The following is a 22,080-nucleotide window of genomic DNA, read 5'->3' as shown; positions in this document are numbered from 1 at the left end:
CCAAGGTCACTTGGCACGAATGAGGATTTGAACTTGGGTCCCCCAGAGACTAGTCCGGCACCCTTGTAGCAAAGAAATCTGGGCTGTCACCGCAGGGGTGTTTTGACACAAGAGTCTTTTCCGAGACAGGTTTTAATTGTGTTTGTTCGCCCTTCAGGTTCGAGACCTGCTCTGTCGACCTTTTCCCTCGACGGTGCCAATTCCGACGCGCTGTGTCATCTCGAGGAGACATTATCAGCTGGCCGGGGACGCAAGGAAGTCCTCCAGGTGCAGGAAGAGCTCCAGAGGGGTCTCCTAGGCAACCACCTGTGGAATCATTAAAAAGACAGAAGGCTCTTGTGCGAGGCGCACCGGTTGCCCAGGCCTCCTGCCCTCCCGGTGCTCCTCCGGAACGGCCCCATCTTGAGAGCTGATGAAGTTTCCAAGTACCTGGTCAGGCCTCCGAGGTCAACAACTGAGTCTTGGAGCCGTGGAGGTGGAGAGTTGGAGGGAATTAGGCGGGACGTCCCAAGAAACGGTCATTGATTTCGACGAAACAAAATTCTCCACACTTCATTTCTGGCAATCGTTGTCCGGAGAGGATCTTTGCCGCGTCCGTCTCACAGCCCCAAGCTTCGTTGCACCATTCTTGCCGAATATTCAGGCTTGTCTCTTTGGAAGATCCGACAACCACAGCTGTCTAGCACACCCCTGCCTTCCAACAGAGAGGAACGTGGTTTACGCAGCCTCTGTTTTGTCCTCACAGCCACCCACCCCTGCGAGGCCTTTTTGCGGATGGAGACTGACAGGTCTGAGGTCACGCAGTGGACGTCATGGCGGGGCGGAGATTTGAACCCAGATCCGCCCTCCTGATTCAACCCGCAGGCCACCAAAGCCCAATCCTGACTTTCGCTTAGGGAAGAGCTTTCCAGTGTCCTGCTACCCTGCGTTTGTAAGAACGTAAGAGAAGCCATGCTGAATCCGACCAGAGGCTCATGTAGTTTGAAACCTGTTCCTTATGTTCGAACTGAATATTTTGGGGCAAGGTTTGGGATTATAGGCGAGGAGGACAGCGGACCCCCGTTCTTCGTCACGTGTTTGGTGACTGGTCGTGTCTGCTCCCTTTGCCTCTGCAAACGTTCCGCACTATGTCACAGTAGCCACATGCTGTAGCTATGACCTGTTGCTATGGTGCCAGGACACCATTGTGACCAAACGCTCAGCTGCAACTTGCTCGAGAGGTGGATACTGAATAAGCGGGATTCAGCCCCATGTCTACGGCTGAGGACCATAATTTCCCGTCATCGGGCCAACAGACTGAAGGTAAGATGACCCCCTCCATCCCCCCTATATGTATTTTTCTAAAAGTTGTTAAAGACAAACAGATGGCCTTTTTGGCCAGCGAATATTGAACCTGAGTCATAAAGCCAGAAGTAGCCAGCTTCTGGGTAATATATGATATTATAAGATATTTTAAGTGTTTAAGGGAAATTGAATTAAATCGCGGTCTGTTTGGGTCCCCAGAAGTGAGGATTTTCCTTGGTTTTAATTCTGACTGAACTAGTTGGAAGCAAGCGTCGAAGGACCTAGATTGATTCTGCTCTCTGGTTTTCTCTGATGGGGACAAAAAACTGGCAAAGGGCTCTTTAACCTTTTCTTCCCCACTGCGATCCATGCCCCTTGCTTATACAGAGCCCTTTCCCCTCCGGGCGTTTTCACGCACTCTGAATAATGCACTTTCGGTTAAAGTTTCGAGGCACTTTAGCGAGCATTTGCCAGCCGAGTCTCCCATCGCATGCAGTAAAATCCAGTTGTGGAGTGCTTCAAGAGAGGGTTGAAAACGTCTTATGTGGCACATGTAAAAGCAGTCAAGTGCAGCAGCTGGGACTTCAGGATGCACTGAGAAGGGCTCTCCTACTCCCTCTCCCCGTGTGGACAGGTGGTCTTCCTTATCTCCCTTCCTGGTCCTGTTCATCTGAAGTGCAGAAGAAGGGATCCCGGACAGAATCGCCGTTGCTGTTTGCATTGGAGTTGGCGGTGTTCATAGACCCCTTGGCCTGCGTCTCCACTTAGAGGGGAGAAAAATAAGAGGGAACTTTTGTGATCTGAGACGGAGTCGGATGCCTCTCGTGGCCTGAGCAGCCAGGGAGGGCCTCCGGTTGCCACTTGTTCTTCAGTTGTGCTCTGACTTGTCTGAAGAAGGCACAGGTCTGAGAGGGACTGGTACCTAGGGAGACTGCAGAATGCTCCCACGAGGGAGAGAGGCTTGGGTTTTTCTCCCCACAATCCTTTGAGGCAGGAAATTGATGGCCGTTTCTATCTCTGGGGGGGGGGGAGAGAGGAGCCCACCCTGAGGCTTTCCCCTGCCTCTGCCTGAGGGTGCAGTAGATTTGGAGAGCTCCCTTAAAGGAGATCCTTTGGTTGCATTTTGTTTTTCTCTTTCTCCCTGAGTGCCTAATTCTCCTGCCATAATGGGCAGCCTGCAGGCGCTCTGCCTTCTGCTGCTGCTTAATTCTTGCCTCTGTTTCTGTTTCCTTTGTTTGAGAGACTCTCTGAACTCCTGTGTCTCTCTGTCCCTCCCAAGGACTCTTTCCCAGTCCCTGGCTGTTCCCCACCATTTGGCCCTGTGACTGCAAGTCAGCTGGTCTGCCTACCTCTGCTCTTCTTTGTTGCCCTCTACCTCTTTCTCAGATGCTACAGGTGGGCTCATGGCAGCCGTGGATCGGCTGCCAGCCTGCGTCTCAAAGGAATCCGTATCTTGGCGACCTGCTTATAAGGTCACCTTCACGAGAACAGGTAGTGCCTCTCCAGTCTCAGCTTCCTAATCAGCCTCCGGAAACAACTAACACCTGGCCTGAGTCACTCATTTGGGGCCAGCGATAGATTCAGTCCCGGGAAAAGGGTTTCTTCCACTACTAGGTAGAAAAAAACATTCAGAGCGTGAAACAGGTTTGCTCGGTGAAATCTTTGGAGATTTTTAAGCAGAGGCTGGACCGCCACCTGATTCTGTGAAGGCTCAAAGGGGTGGCAGGTGACAGTGGGTGAGCGATAGGGTTGTGAGTGTCCTGCACAGTGCAGGGGGTTGGGCTAGATGACCTAGGAGGTCCCTGCCTTCACAGAATCAGCCTCTCCGTCAGATGGCTATCCAGCCTCTGTTTAAAAACCTCCGAAGATGGAGAACCCACCACCTCCTGAGGAAGCCTGTTCCAGTGTCAGGAACTTCTTCCGGAGGTTTAGACTTTAGAATGATAGAATGAGCTCCAGTAAGAACTGAGGGCCCTGCTGGAGTTGCCAGTTTTCTGCAGAGCCTTCAAGACGGAGCTCTTCCGCCAGTTGACTGCATCTCCTTGGCACATGAATCTCAGGGCCTTCAAGTCCCAGAGGGGACCACACCTCTTCCACCAAGACATGTTCTTCTCCGTCAGTACCATTCGACACCAGGTCATGTGCTGCAGACATCTGCAAAGGCCTTGGGATCAACGTTTATCAGGCACGACAGGATGGTCTCTGTCACCATGGCAGCTGCGGCATTTCAGTGGAGAGTCCTATAGCAAGTAACCTCTATGCTTGGTGGCGGGTTTCCACTCCCTGGATCAGTTGAGTTTTCTAACATCCCAAATGTATCAGAATGTCCTCCTCTTCAAGAGTGAACTGAATGTTGGTCTTACCGTGAAGTTTCCTTCTTCTCAAAGAGAAGGAGGATACTCTAGACCCACCCTAGTTGGAGGGTCTCTGTGCGGCCTGTTACCTTCTCTAAAGGTTGACTGCCATTCTTTGTTCTTTCGCCCATCTTAGGTTCAGTAAGGCTTGTTGTCTTACTGTTTCATAGAATCATAGAGTTGGAAGGGACCTCCTGGGACATCTAGTCCAACCCTCGGCACTGTGCAGGACACTCACAACCCTCTCGCTCATCCACTGTCACCTGCCACCCCCTTGAACCTTCACAGAATCAGCCTCTCCATCAGATGGCTATCCAGCCTCTGCTTAAAAATCTCCAAAGATGGAGAACCCACCACCTTCCGAGGAAGCCTGTTCCACTGAGGAACCGCTCTGTCAGGAACTTCTTCCGGATGTTTCGACGGAATTTAGAATCATAGAATCATAGAGTTGGAAGGGACCTCATGGGTCATCTAGTCCAACCCCCTGCACTGTACAGGACCTCTGTTTCAAAATCTGCAAAGATGGAGAACCCACCACCTCCCGAGGAAGCCTGTTCCACTGAGAAACCACAATGGCACACATTGTGGACTGTTATGGCTAGACCATATTAAGGCTATACTCTCCCCCCCCCACACACACACACCACCACCATCAGAGATGGAAAGTACAATCAGTGTCCTGCCACCATGGGTTATGGGAAGAAGAACACAAGCGCCTTGGCGTGTCCTCCACACCCTCGAGAACACGGAACCTTCACCGTAAGTCCCAACGTTCCGTTCTCTCGTGTGGGTGTCGTTAACGGATTGTCGTGTCTGGGACTGGGAAAGGTACCTTTGTTTTATGCTTGCAGGTCAGCTGCTTGGCGCGTTAGCATTTATTTACGGCTCAGCCCAAAACTCAATATTTTTGGAATGCCATCTGGGCTTCTCTGGTAACGTAATAGATCTCGGCTCACCAGATATGTGTGTGATTCTGCAGGGCTGCATGGGTTGGGAGATTGTCGAGGTGATGTGCATTGTCACCCATGTGCCAGACTGTGATGCCAGTACAGAGGCTGATACAGGAGTGGGAAAAAGGGGGGGGATTTGGCAATATTATCTCAGTTTCCGCTTAATGCTCATGTTTCTTGCCTGTGGTTTGGGTGGAAAGCTTGCAGATATATGGGAGGGAACAGCAGCTGAACTGGATTAACAGTCAACTCTGTGGGGGGTGTGTGTGTGATATGTTGTGTCCTGTGCAGACAAGCTCTGTAGCATGTGTGTGTTAAGAGCCTTCAAGTAACTTCTGACTTACAGTAAACCGATGAATTAATATGGGTAGCTGTGATTCAAATGGGTAGCCGGGTTGGTCTGAAGTAGCACAATAAAATCAGAGTCCAGTAGCACCTTTAAGAAAGCTCATGCCCTGAATAAATCTTTGTTGGTCTTAAAGGTGCTACTGGACTCTGATTTTATATGGGTAGCTGTGTTAAGTCTGTGTGTAGCAGGAGGAAAAGAGCAAGAGGGCTGTAGAATCTTACAGACTAACACGATGAGAGCACTGACTCAGGAGAGCTCGTTTCCGGCCACAATTTTTGAAGAACAACAACAAGAGTTGGTTTTTATACCCCGCTTTTTGCTACCCAAAGGAGTCTCAAAGTGGTTTCCAATCGCCTTCCCTTCCTCTCCTCACAACAGACACCTTGTGAGGAGGGCGAGGCTGAGTGACCTCTGGGAGACATTCCTCTGTGAGAACAGCTCCAACAGGACCGTGACTAACCCCCAGCTGGCTGCATGTAGAGGAATGAGGAATCAAACCCGGCTCTCCAGCTTAGGGGCAGTGCATAGGGGAAGAAGTGGTCTCCCTGATATGAAGGTCCAAGGGTGGAAGGGCTTTGCATGTAATAAAGGTAAAGGTAAAGGTAAAAAGTATCCCCTGTGCAAACACCGGGTCATGTCTGACCCTTGGGGTGATGCCCTCCAGCGTTTTCATGGCAGACTCAATACGGGGTGGTTTGCCAGTGCCTTCCCCAGTCATTACCATTTACCCCCCAGCAAGCTGGGTACTCATTTTACCGACCTCGGAAAGATGGAAGGTTGAGTCAACCTTGAGCCGGCTGCTGGGATCGAACTCCCAACCTCATGGGCAGAGCTTTCAGACGGCTGCCTTACCACTCTGCGCCACGAGAGGCTCTTTTTCTATTGTATTCAATGACGGCTCGGTTTCTGGAAGGGGATCTCAGCTGGTCGGAAATCTCAGGTACACAAACACTTCTTGTGCTTCCCACGGAGAGCAGGTAGCAACGGGCCTGGGATGTGCCGTGCTTGTTAGAACATGCCGTCTCCTTGACCACTCAGTCGAAACCTCCCATTCTTTCCCCAGGACATTTTGGCCTTTCGTGAGTGTCGTGACAAACTTCACAGTCAGGGGGTTGGTTTGGCAGCGCCCTCGCTGTCCTTCGAACAAAGGTACATAGAGGTGGCACACCGGTCACCCGACCGGCCAGATATTGTCAGCCGACCTCTGGGGATTGGAGCAGGGTCAGAAACGCCCTGAAGGGGAAGAATGCCTCTGTACCTTCGACGGCTTTTCTGGCTTATTCCCTGATGTTAGCAAGCTCAGGATTACCTGGTTTTCAGGGCAGAGGGCAGAACTAGTGATGAAGCCAGGCTACGGGTTGTCACCGCAAGACCTTGCTGCATATGGATCATAGAATCATAGTGTTGGAAGGGGCCATGCAGGCCATCTAGTCCAACCCCCTGCTCAACGCAGGATTAGCCCTAAGCATCCTAAAGCATCCAAGAAAAGTGTGTATCCAACCTTTGCTTGAAGACTGCCAGTGAGGGGGAGCTCCCCACCTCCTTAGGCAGCCTATTCCACTGCTGAACTACTCTGACTGAAATTTTTTTCCTGATATCTAGCCTATATTGTTGTAGTTTAAACCCATTACTGCGTATCCTCTCCTCTGCAGCCAGCAGAAACAGCATCCTGCCCTCCTCCAAGTGACAACCTTTCAAATACTTAAAGAGGGCTATCATGTCCCTCTCAACCTCCTTTACTCCAGGCTGAACATTCCCAAGTCCCTCAACCTATCTTCATAGGGCTTGGTCCCTTGGCCCCAGATCATCCTCGTCGCTCTCCTCTGTACCCTTTCAATTTTATCTACGTCCTTCTTGAAGTGAGGCCTCCAGAACTGTACACAGTACTCCAGGTGTGGTCTGACCAGTGCCGTATACAATGGGACTATGACATCTTGTGATTTTGATGTGATGCCCCTGTTGATACAGCCCAAAATGCCATTTGCCTTTTTTACCGCTGCATCACACTGCGTCACACTGGAGAATGGCCCTGTTTAAAACTCAGACGGCATTTCAAAATGGAATGGGTAGAAGAAGAACAAGAAGAGTTGGTTCTTACATGCTGCTTTTCTCTACCCAAAGGAGTCTCTAGTTGGCTTACAATCTCCTTCCCTTTGACTCCCCACAATTTACACCCTGTGAGGGAGGGGAGGCTGAGAGAGCCCTGAGATTACTGAAGAAGATGAAGAAGAATTGGTTCTTATCTGCCACTTTTCTCTACCCAAAGGAGTCTCAAAGCGGCTTACAGTCGCCTTCCCTTTCTTCTCCCCGCAACAGACACCCTGTGAGGTGGGTGAGGCTGAGAGAGCCCTGATATTCCTGCTCGGTCAGAACAGCTTTATTAGTGCTGTAGTCCCCGCATAGTTGTGAATTTCCTGTATTCTGTAGGGGGTTGGACTAGATTGTCCTGGAAGTTCCTTACAATTCTATGATTCTGTCTCTTTTAACATCATAAAGTCACTTTCTGGCAGCTGTATTCCCTCTTCTTGCTACAGGTTCTTTTATGGCATATTCTACTTTAGCAGCATTTTGTGGGCTGCAGTGTGTAATTTCATGCTTGGGAGAAGCCGAAAAGTTCTGCTCTGCCATTGGACAATTTAATCTGGATCCAACCCATGTTTGACTATGACTTTGCTTTATTTCTGGTTTCCATGTTAAAAGAGAAATTCGCTGAGCCCAGGATTCCCTGAATACAAGCCAAAGAGAAGAAAGAAACTCTTTGGTGAATTGTTCCCACTGATAGAAAACTTAACAGCCCAAGGTTGTTAAAAACAATCATAATTTGCCTAATCTTGTTTTGTTTTAAAACCTTTGTTTCACAATAAGAGTTAGTTTAATGTTGGTCACAGAGTTCGCGTTAGCATCGAATCTGTCAACGATGGCTGTATCTTTTTTTTTTTAAATTGTTCTAATAAAATGGCCATTTTTAAAACACTTGGCCAGGATTTGACATTTACGTACTATGTGCTCCAATGGTTTGGATGGCATCCAAAAGCGAAACGTGATAAAGGTTTGTGAAAGTCATAAAGCAATCTCTGCTAGGCAGACATTAAAAAACCACTAATAGAAGAGAAGCATAAAGCTCTGCTTGATGCTGTGGAACAGATCTTTGCCCACACTTGCTTGCTGTCATCTGGACAGTATTTTTCTGGGAGAGCACCACGGGACCCTAGGGTGGCCACAGAGAGACAAGCTACAGCAAGGTACATGTGAACATCTTGTGCCTTTAGAACAGGGGTAGTCAAACTGCGGCCCTCCAGATGTCCATGGACTACAATTCCCAGAAGCCCCTGCCAGCATTTGCTGGCAGGGGCTTCTGGGAATTGTAGTCCATGGACATCTGGAGGGCTGCAGTTTGACTACCCCTGCTTTAGAACACGAAGGGTTACCATAAGTCAGCTGCAACCGGATGGCGAACACAGGAAAAAATATCTGTTGATCAAATGTTGATAAGTCACAGCTTGTGAGTTGTTTTGAAGAAGGTGGTTGTACAATTTCTCAGCCCGGTTTAGCATGCACCACAGGTGAGATGCCCGTGGCTAACACCCGTGACGTCCCTGATACACCTGCATATGGAGCATCAGTCTGTAAGATGCTTGTAGGAGCAGTTAATTCGTAGGATTCACAACCCCAGAAATGTAGCAGTGGCCGCAGCTTTAAATGTTTTTAAAAGGAGATCAGATAAATAGAGGGGAGGTTCACCAATGACTTAATGAAACCTCCCTGTTCAGAGGCAGCACATGTAGTTTAGACCCATTCCTGAGGGTCCTCTCCTCTGTTGCAACAGGAACCTTTCCCTGCCCTCCTCCAAGTGATAACCAGTCAAATGTTTCAAGGGAGCAATCATGTCCCCCACCCCCTTTATTTCCTCTTCTCCTGGCTGAACGTTCCCGAGTCCCCCAGCCTTTCCTCAGAGGGTTTAGTCCCCCAGGCGCTGGATCATGATCATCCCTCTCCTTTATACCTTCCCAGTTTTATCTGGATCCACCCCAGGACCGTGGTTCCGAACCAACATGGACGCTGTCCCATTTGAGTCGGGCCCGTGCCTAAGGCTGCTACCGTTTCTGACGGGAGAGGGGAGCTGACACCTTGGGTTCGTTTCATTTCTGAGTTTTCGAGAGGGAACAGGATGGCCGCGCGTTTGTCTTTCAGCGTGTCACGTCTGAAATTTATGGCTTTCTGTTTCACGCTGCAACGAGAGAGCGAGTGGGCGGGAGCAGGAAAAATCGTGTCCCCAGGTGGAAGAGAAGGCTGCGGAATTGCCCGGGCCCCTTCCGTGATTCACCATGTTGGCGTCCTTCTGCACGCTCCTTTCGACTCACGAGAAACCAACGCCATATGTCCAGGCGAGACGGCCCAGTCCTACCAGGATGTTTAAGATTCGGTTCTGCCCACTTGCCTTCTGAAACAGAAGCGCTTTTTTCTTTCGGGGAAGGGAAACACATTTCAGCACAGCTGGCCTGGCTCCTCTGCCCTCCCCTTTCTTGAAGTTGATTGTCAGCCAGCGGTGAACTCGGGTGGCCCTTTGGACAGAGCGCCAGGCAGTGTGGCGTAGAGGTTATGAGTTTCAGAGAGCGCCAGGGTTCAAATCCCCTCTCTGCCACGGGAGTTTGCTGGGCGACCTGGGTGTAGTCTGCACCCGGCTTTTTGCCCACTCCCAGTTTGAATGAATCCCTGCCGTCTACACTGAATTTGATTTCCACTTTGATTTGGGGCACTTTAAATTGTCCCTCTGCAACATGCATGATTGATTCATGGTGACCCTACCTTTCCCCCACTATATCCTGGATTGGATTTAAGCCTCGATATTTGAAAGACCACCATGAGTAAATGTGTAGGTGGCTTCTTTTTGCAAATTAACTTACTGCTCCATGCCTTGGAGCAAAGAAGTCTTCCCTGATTGGCCAGGGCGTCAGTTCAAGGACTTCCTGGTTCCCAGTTGCAAGGCTTGCCTTAAAGTGACTGTGCTCCAGAAGCCCCAACTTCTCTCAGCAGAGATTTGCCTCTTGGATTTATTCTGAGCTTCCCCAATCAAGTGCAGAACACTTTCTTTTTCAATTGCAGGGGAGGGGGGAGAGGAAGACCCAAGTTCCAAAGCAAAGTAAGTGCAGAATCAGCCCTGGAGCAAGTCTATCTCCCTCTACCTTCCAGGGTTGTTGTGACGGACGCGAGGAGAATTATGTAAGCTGCCTTGGCTCCGCATCAGGGCAAGGGCAGGTCACAAATGAAGCAAACAAAAATGTGATAGTCAAGATTTCACGCAGGCCTCTTTTGCACAAAAAGGCCAAAGTCAAAGGTGTCCCTCGGTCCAGAGTGGGGTCATGGTTATGAGTCGCAACCTGTAACCCGGACAAACCAGTTCAGTTCCCCAGTTCAGTTCAGTTGCAGCCAACTGGGTGACCCAGGGCCAGTCACAGTATGCATCAGTGGGATTAACAGAAACTTTCTCCTCAACAAGGTTTTATTTCTGGGTGTAAAGTTTTGTATGCATGCGCACCTCTTATCTGAGGAATGACTTTTCTCAAATCTCAGGCGAACAAGCGGTTAAGAAAGTATCCTCCCCCTCCAAGTTAAAAACAGGTGTGGGAATGTCCTGGCGTGTCAATGCGAGAGACCTGGGGCTGCCCCTGGTAAATAGGGGACAGTTTGTGTGGGGGGAATGCGTGTGAAACAGTTTTCTCTGTGTGTGGGAACACATCAGTAAGGCAGTCAAAGGTATGTCATTAAATCTGATACTTGAAGTAGGTTCAGTGTGATGCAAGTAGAAACAAACTTTTCCCACCACATCTAGTTCTTGGTATTTGTGCAGGGTGGTTTGCCAGGTTGGTCTGTCCGTAGCAGCAGGAAAGGGCAGGAGTCCGGCAGTGCCGTCAAGACCGGCCAACCGTGTTGGCAGGGGAGGGGCTTTCGTGACTCACGGCTCACTCCGTCAGGTGGGTGTTGCATCTGTAGCTCTGACGAGGATCAAGCTTGAGGTCTGAGGCTGGATGGGAAGCCTGCGGTGTAATTGACCAATGCACGGCTAGATCCCGGCTGCTGGATCCAGTCGGTTTAAAGTGAAACGGACCAAAAGCAAGCCCAGGCAGGAAGATCTATTGTGGGGCTTTTGTATATGATAGCATCATAGAATCAAAGAGTTGGAAGGGACCTCCTGGGTCATCTAGTCCATCCCCTGCACTATGCAGGACACTCACAACCCTCTCGCTCATCCACTGTCACCTGCCACCCCCTTGAGCCTTCACAGAATCAGCCTCTCCGTCAGATGGCTCTCCAGCCTCTGTTTAAAATCTTACAAAGATGGAGAACCCACCACCTCCCGAGGAAGCTTTGTTCCACTGAGAAACCACTCTGACTGTCAGGAACTCCTTCCAGAGATTTAGACGGAATTTCTTTAGAATTAATTTCATCCCATTGGTTCTGGTCTGTCCCTCTGGGGCAATAAAGAACAATTCTGCTCCATCCTCTATATGGCAGCCTTTTAAATACTTGAAGATGGTTCTCAGATCCCCTCTCAGTCGCCTCCTCTCCAGGCTAAACAGACCAAGCTCCCCCAACCTTTCCTCATACGTCTTGGTCTCCGAACCCCTCACCAACTTTGTTGCCCTCCTCTGGGCACGCTCCAGTTTGGACATGCTCCCTCTTCAACTTTGGTGCCCAAAACTCTGAACCGCTATGCAAGGTGTCACTAAAGTTTTTAATACTAAAAACTCCGTTTTTGATAGCCATTACATCGGAATTAGCAGCGATGGCAGTGCGTAATGCATTTCTGCACAATACACAAGGACAGAGTGGGGCTCCGGCTAGATCCTTCATTTCAATCGAAGGCAACCTTCTAAAGCAAGAGGTGGTGTTACCTACCTTTTACCCCAGGCCAAAGATGGAGAAGGAGAAAACACGGCATTCTCTAGGGGTGAGAAGAGCATTGAAGATTTTCCTGAAACACACAGTGCAATTTAGAAAGGAACTGTTTGTGGATTTATCACAGCCTTAAAGGTAAAGGTATCCCCTGTGCAAGCACCGAGTCATGTCTGACCCTTGGGGTGACGCCCTCCAGCGTTTTCATGGCAGACTCAATACAGGGTGGTTTGCCATTCCCTTCCCCAGTCATGACCGTTTACCCGCCAGCAAGCTGGGTGCTCAAAGATCTCAGCAGCAGCCATAAGTAGAGTGTTAAGGGAATGTATAAGTGTCAAAGGATGCAACCACCATTAGGAGTGATGGTAGATTCAGTGAGAAGCGCAGCAACTAATACCACTTTAATCAACAGAGCTTCTGTAGGAGAGATTTGTAAGGTGGCCACATGGTCATCTGTTTCAACATTCATTAGGAACTACAAGATAGATTCCTGCAGTGCAGCATAGGCAGTATTTGGAAGGAGAATACCGCAGCAAATAGAAGAAGAAGGAAGAAGGAAGAAGGAAGAAGAAGAAGAAGAGGAGGAGGAGGAGGAGGAGGAGGAGGAGGAGGAGGAGGAGGGGAGGAGGAGGGGAGGAGGAGGAGGAGGAGGAGGAGGAGGAGGAGGAGGCGGCGGCGGCAATTTGTGTTTTTTTGGGGGGGGAGTAACCAATACTGATTGCACTGACTTTTATTGTGTAGTCTGCCTTCAGCCTCAGTGAGAATAGTCGAACTATAAATAATAATGCAAATGAATGGATGAACAAGTAAGGTCAGCGTAGGGAACAGAAACAGAAGAAGAAGAAGAAGAAGAAGAAGAAGAAGAAGAAGAAGAAGACGAGGAGGAGGAGGAGGAGGAGGAGGAGGAGGAGGATGCTGGCAGGGGGCTCCTGGGAATTGTAGTCCATGGACATCTGGAGGGCCGCAGTTTGACTACCCCTGCCCTAGGTGCTCTTCTGATTGAATTTGAGAGCCTGCCGATGGAGGGTGATATTCCACCCAGAGGGGGGCAATTCTGTTGGTGTGTTCCACTTAGAACCTGTGGATGGCATCATAGGTTCCACTCCCAAGATCTTGTAGGCAAGAGCTTTTGGTGACCCTGTAGCAGAGGAGGCAAGGAAGGAATGCAGCCCTTAGCGGAAGTCAGAGCCAAAATAACAATTCCAAAAGCATAGCAAGATCCAGGGCAATGCAGTAGAGGTCCCCAACATGGTGCCCCACAGGCACCAAGGAGCCTGCCAGCACCTTTGCTAGTGCTTGCTAAGAGGTTTTAGAAAGTGGATGGGGTTTTGCCGGTATTCTGATGGACCACTGGAGTTCAGATTTTCTTTGCAGCTTCAGCCCTGGCTCCTGTCTGGTGGAATGAGCTCCCAAGAGAGCTCAGGGCCCTGCCCACACTTCTGAGTTCCACAGGGCCTGTAAGGCAGAACTCCTCTGCCAGGCCTCCCTCCCGCCTGTTCTGCTCTCTCTTCCTCTTTTGACTCCTCCTAACGAGCCTCTTGTGGCGCCGAGTGGTAAGGCAGCCGTCTGAAAGCTTTGCCCATGAGGCTGGGAGTTCAATCCCAGTAGCCGGCTCAAGGTTGACTCAGCCTTCCATCCTTCCGAGGTCGGTAAAATGAGTACCCAGCTTGCTGGTTGGGTAAACGGTAATGACTGGGGAAGGCACTGGCAAACCACCCTGTATTGAGTCTGCCATGAAAACGCTGGAGGGTGTCACCCCAAGGGTCATACATGACTCGGTGCTTGCACAGGGGATACCTTTACCTTTAATATCCAACACCTTGACTGGCTATAAACTGTCATCGATCTTCATAATCTTGGCCAATGCAACTGCGTTTAATCTGTGGTTCTAATATTTGAATTTGTTTTTATATTCTGGAATATATTGGGGTTTTTTGAGCTTTTAGATTCTGCAAACCGCCCCCAGAGGGGTGCTATATAAGTCCCTAAATAAATAATGTTGCTTCATCAGCAGCTGGCAGCATAACACCAGGATCATCACTGAAGGAGTACGTAATTGAATATTTTTAAACGATACGTCCGTGTAAAAATTCCATTCTGGATTCAGCTTGAAAGCATGAAGGGTCATGGTTCTGAGTTATGCCTGACCTCGCTGTCTGGCATTTTGTGTTTGGTCCTGCCTCCTGTGGCAGCCATTTTGTGATTGGCTCCGCCTCTCACGGCAGCCATTTTGTGGCTGTACCCACCACTGCGTCAGGATCTCAAAGGTGCTCACAGACTCAGAAAGGCTGAGGACCAGCAGTGATGTCACAGCATTTGGTGAAGCTTCCCCATCCCTAGGACCCCCCCCCACAAAAAGCTCCCGTGGTCGTCCGTCATTCTGGGAACCCAGCAGATCAGGAACCTATTTTGCGTTCCCTTCCTTCGCTCCTCCCGCTCCACCTGAACTGTCAGTGGGCACAATAGTCTTGTCTCTCTCCCGCTCTGGTTTCTAAAATTGCTTTGCCAAGCAGTGAAAGTCCTAGGGGATTGTTTCAGAGAATGCCCCTCTGCTGCCTTGGTGCGTTCTGAGAAAAAAGGAACTGGTAGTTTATTATTTCTCAGCAAAATTGCTTCCTCAGCGCATTCTGATGTTTCTCGTTTGTATGAGACAAATGAGTACTTTATTCTCTTTGGGATCACTTTGTGTGTGTGTGCGGGGGGGGGGATTTGCTGGTGCCGGTAAAGCAGCCTTTCTCAACTTTTTCCCCATCAAGAAATCCCCTAAAGATTCTTCAGGCTTCGAGAAACCCCAGAAGTGGTGCAATTGTGCAGAATAGGGTTGGGAAGCTGAGCTGTGGACACGCCCACCTGAGGCCCCTCCCCTTCCAGTCCCATCATCGGCCATTTTGGGAGGGAGGGGCAGGTCAACATGCCCATCTATGGTCATATCACCCAATAAATATTTAACAAATTGAAAATGTCTGTTAAAAATTAATTAACCTTTTCAAGCTTTTGACCAGGGAGGAGCCCCTGTAATAAATGTTCAGGTTTCAAGGATCCCCGTAAGTGATGTCAGCTGGTCACTCCTCCCGGCACCCCCCCCCCCGGAAGTGACATAACCCTCCTCACCCTTCACCCTGCTTTCACTCCCCCTCCACCTTTACTACTACTACTACTACTACTACTACTACTACTACTACTACTACTACTACTACTACAGTGGCTTTACCTCACGTAGGCCAAAAAGGGCAGGAGCTGAAAAAGCAACCCGGATCCCCCTATACCATGATTTTTAATACCCACAGTCTACCCAACAAGCCTTCTGTGGACGCAGGCAGTTCCCTAGCTTGTGGCTAAGTCCATTTAGGCAGGAGGGGAGGAAGGAGGAGGAGGAAGAAGAGTTGGTTCTTATATGCCACTTTTCTCTATCAGGAGTCTCAAAACAGCTAACAAGCACCTTCCCTTCCTCTCCCCACCACAGACACCCTGTGAGGCAGAGGTGTCTGAGAGAGCTTCTAACAGGACTGCTTGGTTAGAACAGCACTATCAAGTCTATGACTAGTCCAAGTTCACCCAGCTGGCTGGAAGTCGAGGACGAGTGGGGAATCAAACCCGGCTCTTCTGATTTAGGAGCCGCCAGTCTTAATCACTGCACCAAGCTGGCTCGGGGTTGGGAAAACCCATGGACCCTCTCTGTATCGTCCACAGACCTCTGGTTGGGAATCCTTGATGTAGACAGTATTTATTTAATTGGAAAATGTCTCAGGAGACAAACGGGCTCAGGGAGGCTTGCAGCTGAAGCAATAAAATAAAAAGCAACAAATAAAACCATGTCTTACAGCTGAGACTTGCTAAAACCTAATTGGGACCGCAAAAGTTTGATCTGTTTTTGAAAGAGAGCGTGGAAGAAGGCCAGAAGGAAAAATAGAGGCATCTGGAACATGCTGTATTTTTCCTGCTTTCCCTCCCCACTTAAGGAGACGGTGGTGAAGAGGATGGTACAGTATTCTGTCTTTGTAGAAAAGAAAATTTGTTTTATAGGGGGGAATATCTACTTCTTATTAATTTTTTTTGAGGCCAAGCCTGTATCTTTGATCACTGTCTCCTTATGCTGAGTTTTTATTTCAAGTCGCTTCCTGCCAGACAGTGGGATTATTTAAAGTCCAAAGGTATTTTTTCTCCTGAAAATTAAAAAAAAAAAACATCTAAGGGGAGAAATGACAGGAAGTTATGTAATTTTGCATCGGGATGAGAAAATGACTAATTTTCTCTGTCCCGAAATACTAGAACTTTGGGGCATCTGAACGGATTACTGGGCAGTAGAGGTAAGATTAAAAAGTACATCACCAAATTCAGAACTGACTCGGGGTCATCCGAGATCTCAAGCAGTGGTCTTTCACGTCACATGCTACCCAGTTCTTAACTGGAGACTGAACTGTCTGCATGCAAGGCAGATACTCTACCCATGAGCCAAAGTTCCTGCTCAAGAGCTTAACACACTCATGGAACTGCCTTCTACTGAATCAGACCCTGGGACCTTAAAGGTCAGTATTGTCTACTCAGACTGCCAGCCATTCTCCAGGATCTCAGGCAGAGGTCTCCTAAATCAACCACTGACTGATCCTTTTCAACTGGAGATGCTGGGGATTGAACCAGGAACCTTCTGCATGCCACGCAGAGGTTCTTCTCCTGAGCTAGGGTCTCAGGCTGAGGTCTTTTCCCTCGCTGGCTGCCTGGTCCTTTTAACTGGAGATGCTGGGGATTGAACCTGGGACTGTCTGTATGCCAAGCAGAGCCTGTCCCCCTGAGCCACAGCCTTTGGTCTCATCCAGCAGGGCTCTTCTTAGTTTCCTTGAGGGCTTCTTATGATTACAGGCCTTTTTTCACCATTTCCTGAACTCTCAGAAGTTGCCATGTATTAGAGCAGGGGTAGTCAACCTGTGGTCCTCCAGATGTTCATGGACTACGATTCCCATGAGCCCCTGCCAGCGTTTGCTTCCGAACTAGGCGCTAGGGTCAGCAGGTTCCCCTTGATCACTGGCCAGGGTGGGGGTGGGGGTAGGGTTGCCCGATCCACGTGGTAAAACTGCTGGAAATTTAGAGATGGAGCCTGGGATGGACCAGGATTTCAGTGGGGTACAATGTCATAAGGTCACATGAACACGCAAAGCTGCCTTATACAGAATCCGGCCATCGAGATCGGTATTGTCTACTCAGGCTGGCAGTGACTCTTCAGGGCCTGAGGCAGAGGTCTTCCACATCATCTCCTCCTGTCAGTTCCTTTTGACCAGGGAAGCCAGGGATTGAACCGGGGACCTTCCGCCTGCCAAAGAAATACTCGTCCACCGAGCTGCAGCCCCTCCCAACCACCTCCAAATCGTCCATTTTCTCCAGGGGGACTGATGTCTACAGACTCTGTGGTCTGAAGATGAGCTGTAAGTCCGAGGAGGTCCTCAGTTCTCACCTGGAGGATGGCATCCCTATCAGGAGTGGCAAGATCCCCATGGGCTTGGCTTTGCCTGTCAGGAACTCTTTGCCCTCTTCGCAATTCCATCCTGCCCCATTCTTCTCCATCCAAGTCACCCCTTTGCAACAGGTTACAGTGGATGAGCGATAGGGTAGTGAGTGTCCTGCATAGTGCACGGGGTTGGACTAGATGACCCAGCAGGTCCCTTACGACTCTATCATTCTAAATTCTGTCCAAGCATCCGGAAGAAGTTCCTGACAGTCAGAGCGGTTCCTCAGTGGAACAGGCTTCCTCAGGAGGTGGTGGGTTCTCCATCTTTGGAGATTTTTTAACAGAGGCTGGAGAGCCATCTGATGGAGAGGCCGATTCTGTGAAGGTTCAAAGGGTGGCGGGTGACAGTGGGTGAGCGATAGGGTTGTGAGTGTTCTGCATAGTGCAGGGGTTGGACTAGATGACCCAGGAGGTCCCTTCCAACTCTAGGATTCTAGGATTCTATAATTCTAGGTGAAGAGACGGAGGTTCGAAAGACATTTCCTCAGGTGTCGGGCGGCCTGCTCGCATGGCTCTTCATTCCCAAGCTGAGTGCAGCCCCCCCCCCCCCCCCCCCGCCGAAGCTCTGCGCTGAGTGCATGATGGAGGAGGCTGGCACGTCGAAGGCCACGTTGTGCTGGTACTCGCACAGCACTTGTGCGGGAGACAAATTGTTCTGTCTCCAAGCCTCGGAATCTGTTGCTTCCCTCCCCGCCACAGCGAAGCACACAAACGCTTCACGTAGTTATTAATTAGTTGCCTCTCGGAACGTTAAAAATACCCGAGCAAAACGTTCTCCCCTCTGTTCTAAGCGAGATGATTCACGGCAGGCATTGTACCTTTGCGCCTGGGAGAAGTGCCTTTCAGAGCAGCCCTCCCGCCCTGGGATATGAAGACTCGGAGTTCCATTCCTACTCGTATCTGACAAAGGGAGCTTCGACTCTCAAATGCTCATACCCTGAAGATCTTGTTGGTCTGTAAGGCCCTGCTGGACTTGAATCTGACTCACACAAAGCAGTTGAGGGCTACGTAGCAGCAGTCTTCAATCAGATCAGCCTGCCAGTTTAAGGCAAGGGTCCTCGAACCTGATGAATGTTTTTGGAATTTGAAGCGTGAATATTGGACACTGCCTCAAAATGGCAGCCAGGGGACCTGGGGCCAGTCAAAAGTGCTGGGGCCAGCAACAAAATTGATGCCAAGAATGCTGGAGCCTGTCACAAAATGGATGCCATGGAACCAGGGATGATTCTGCATTTACTTTGTTTTTTCCATTGTGGATCCTGCTGAATACAGATTGATTTGAACTCAGGTCTTTCTGTATCCACCCCCCAACAATTGAAACAGAAAGTGTTTTGCAATGGATTGGGGAAGCTCTGAACAGGGGCAGGGGAGTCGAGCACAGCAGGAGTCTCTTCTCTTGAACGTGGAGGATAGGATTGGAGCCAGCAGAGGGTGCCGAGAGAAGTTAGGGCTTCTGGAGCGCAGTCACTTTTAGACAAGCCTTGCAACTGGGAACCGGGAAGTCTTTGAGCTGAAACCCTGGCCAATCAGGGAAGACTCCTTTGCTACGAGGCACAGAGAAGGTTAATTAGCAAAAAGCAGAAATCTGCACACTTACTGATGGTGATTTTTCAAATATCGAGGGTTATATCTACTTCTGTATATTGCGGGGGAAAGGTAGGGTCACTCTGGATCAATCACTCATGTTGCAGAGGGAATATTTAAAGCGCCCAAAATCAAAATGGAAATTATATTCAGTGTAGACTGCAGGGATTTATTCGGATTGGGGGTGGGTCAAAAGCCCCATGCAGGCTACATCCTGGAGCCTGTCACAAAATGGCTGTCAAATGTGCTGGGGCCAGTGGCAATATGGAAGCTAATAATGCTGGTGCCAATCACAAAATGGCTGCCATGGCTTTGAGAAGCCCCAGAAGTGGTGCAATTGTGCTGAATATGGTTGGGAAGCAGAGCTGTGTCCATGCCCACTTGGGATCCCTCCTCTTCCCACCCCTCCAGTCCCATCATGGGCCATTTGGGGAGAGGAGGGTCAACATGACCAAATGTGGTCTTATCACCTGATAAATATGTAACAAGTAAATATATATAGAGAGCCTCTTGTGGTGCAGAGTGGTAAGGCAGCGACATGCTATCTGAAGCTCTGCCCATGAGACTGGGAGTTCAATCCCAGCAGCCGGCTCAAGGTTGACTCAGCCTTCCATCCTTCCGAGGTCGGTAAAATGAGGACCCAGCTTGCTGCTGGGGGGTAAACGGTCATGACTGGGGAAGGCACTGGCAAACCACCCCGTATTGAGTCTGCCATGAAAACGCTGGAGGGTGTCACCCCAAGGGTCAGACATGACCCGGTGCTTGCACACGGGATACCTTTACCTTTACCTTTAAATATATATATATTAAAGATTAATTAACTCCCTCCTCTTCCAGGGCCATCAAGAAACTCCAGGGCTTCACAAAACCCTGTTTGAGAAAGCTTGGGTTAGTGTGTTGGACCAGGGTCTGGGTGACTCAGAAGCTCGCTTGGCCCGGCACCCGCTCAGCCCGACCCACCTCCATCCCGAGGATTAAGAGGAGAGGAGAGGAGAGGAGGATGACCTCAGCTTCTTGGGGGTCCCCATCAGGGCGGAAGCCGGGATCATAAAGTGAGGGAAGAAAACAAAAGTGAAATTGAGTGAATTCCCACCCCTCAACGGCAAAAGAAAAAAAAGTCCAGAGGCGCCCAGATAGTTCAGCAGTTGGAGTGCTTTGCTTGCAGCAAGCCGGTTTCCATGACAACCGAGCCCTTGATGGAGTCGTAATGCGCTGCACGCATCTTGTTTCCACCTCCTTTATTTCCCATTAATCAGGAACACCGACTTTGCCAGGAAGGCCTCTCTCTGTGAGCGCTCGAGCGGTTTTTGTGGAATTTCATCACCCCGCTTTCGCTTTGTTTTTGCTTTGTGTGTTTTTTCCCCTCCTCCTCCCCCTCCTCCTCCCCGAGGTTGCCGGAGCAGGTTTCAGTGTTTTTGCTCAAGTGTTACGCGGCTTCCCGAACCGAGCTTGGGCTAATTGAGATTCCTTCCCTCCTTTCGCCTTGGCGGTGCTAAAGAGATACTTAAGGATTCCGCAGGCGTTTTCCAAGAAAGCAAAGGATCTCTGAAAGATGTCGGTCGATGACGGGTCTCTCTCGGCATCGCAACTTAATCGGCGCTCACGGGTTTTGTCGCCTAGCAATGGGTCTGCTGTTCCATCGCCTGGGATCCAGCTCCCCAATTCCTGTGTCAGGATTAAAAACGTACACTGGCCCAACAAAGGCACGGTCGTAGCACATGCATGTGTAATAATTTCACCTGCAGATTTAGTCTTGGAAGGCATGGACAACCCATTCACACATAACTCTTGCATGGTGTTGGACAACATGGAGATATCCACCACTACAGAATAGGGCTGCTGGTCCATTGGAGCATGTAGATTGTACCTCCCTCCCTCCCTCCCTTCCTTATTTTATTTGTATACTGCCCCTCTTGGACTCACCGTTTCAGCTTGCTTTCAGATTCTAAAACATTGTGCCATGAAGTCATAGTCAACTCAAGTTATGATAGACACGTAGCGTTTTCAAGGCAAGGACTGAACAGATAGAATGCCCTTGCCTTCCTCTCTGTAGGGAGCATGGGCTTCCCGGGTGGTCTCCCATTCAAGTACTAACCAGGGTCAACCCTGGTCTCCCATTCATGAGCTAACCAGGGCCATTCCTGCTTGGTTTATGACGTATGGCAAGATCGAATTAGCCTTGACCATTCAGGGCAGGACGGGTAATCACTGCCATGTGCGTAAAAGATCCCTCGTATCGGTATGAATCAGTGTGCTAATTTCAATTTCTATCCCTCTGTCCACAATTATTTGACCTACCTCGGCTGATACTATATTCCCATATGATCACTTCGGGGGTTTTCATGTCATTCAATTAAATATCTAAATTCAAAAATTAAAAAAGAGCAAGGGGTTTAAAGTAAGCGGGAGGAATTCATTATGGATCAGCTGATTCCCAGGTAGAACACACGTCCTTAATCGGATTGTACAGACTCATTCTAGATGACTTTGTCAAATTATGTCATGGGATGGAACAAACATGGATCAGAGGTCCATCAAGGGCTGTTAGCCACAAGGTAGAACACTCTGTCTGGGACAGTTTTGGTGCTTGGGGAGCAACTGTGGGGGGTCTTCTGGAATTCTGGCCCCCAGTGGTGGACTTACTGCTTTGTATTCTTGATGATTAATGGGCAGCAGTGGGAGGGCTTCTGGAGTTCAGGCCCTGATGATGGACAACTTGATGGAACCTGGGTTTTTGGCCACAGAGTGTTGGAATTGGATGAGCTACTCGTCTGATCAAATACGGCTTCTTTTGTGTTCTTATGATCCTGCTGGTAGACCTTCTGATGGCACCTGGGTTGGCCACTGTATTGTTGGACTGTTGGGGCCACTGGCCAGATTCAACATGGCTTCTTTTACATTCTTAAGTGTGGGGCAGTGATACTCTGTATTCTTAGTGCTGAGGTGGCAACAGTGGGAGGGCTTATTGAGTTCTGGCCCCACTGGTGGTCCTCCTGATGGCAACTGGGTTGGCCACTGTGTGACACAGGGGGTTAGAGTGAAGGGACCATTGGCCAGATCCAACATGACTTTTCTTTTGATCTTATGCAGGAAGTGGTGGTGGCTACAAGCATAGACAGCTTCAAGAGAAGAATAGTGTCAATGCTGGTTGATTTTCTCCCCATG

At 49.6% G+C, this 22,080-nt stretch overlaps 1 protein-coding gene across 1 annotated transcript in view; it reads left to right on the top strand.

The window, feature by feature from the left end:
• The first annotated feature begins 1,168 nt into the window (after window positions 1-1,168).
• LOC143838646 (uncharacterized) overlaps window positions 1,169-22,080 on the top strand; it is an 84,171-nt gene continuing 63,259 nt past the window's right edge. Inside the window, exon 1 of the mRNA XM_077340347.1 lies at window positions 1,169-1,302. Coding sequence (XP_077196462.1) covers window positions 1,251-1,302 — 52 coding nt within the window. The 5' untranslated portion in view covers window positions 1,169-1,250. The remainder of the gene's footprint in view (window positions 1,303-22,080) is intronic.

This window comes from Paroedura picta, chromosome 5, assembly GCF_049243985.1.
Source record: "Paroedura picta isolate Pp20150507F chromosome 5, Ppicta_v3.0, whole genome shotgun sequence".
In the NCBI taxonomy this organism is placed as follows: domain Eukaryota; kingdom Metazoa; phylum Chordata; class Lepidosauria; order Squamata; family Gekkonidae; genus Paroedura; species Paroedura picta.
Note: the sequence above shows the minus strand (reverse complement) of the source record. Positions and strands in the feature narration are given on the sequence as shown.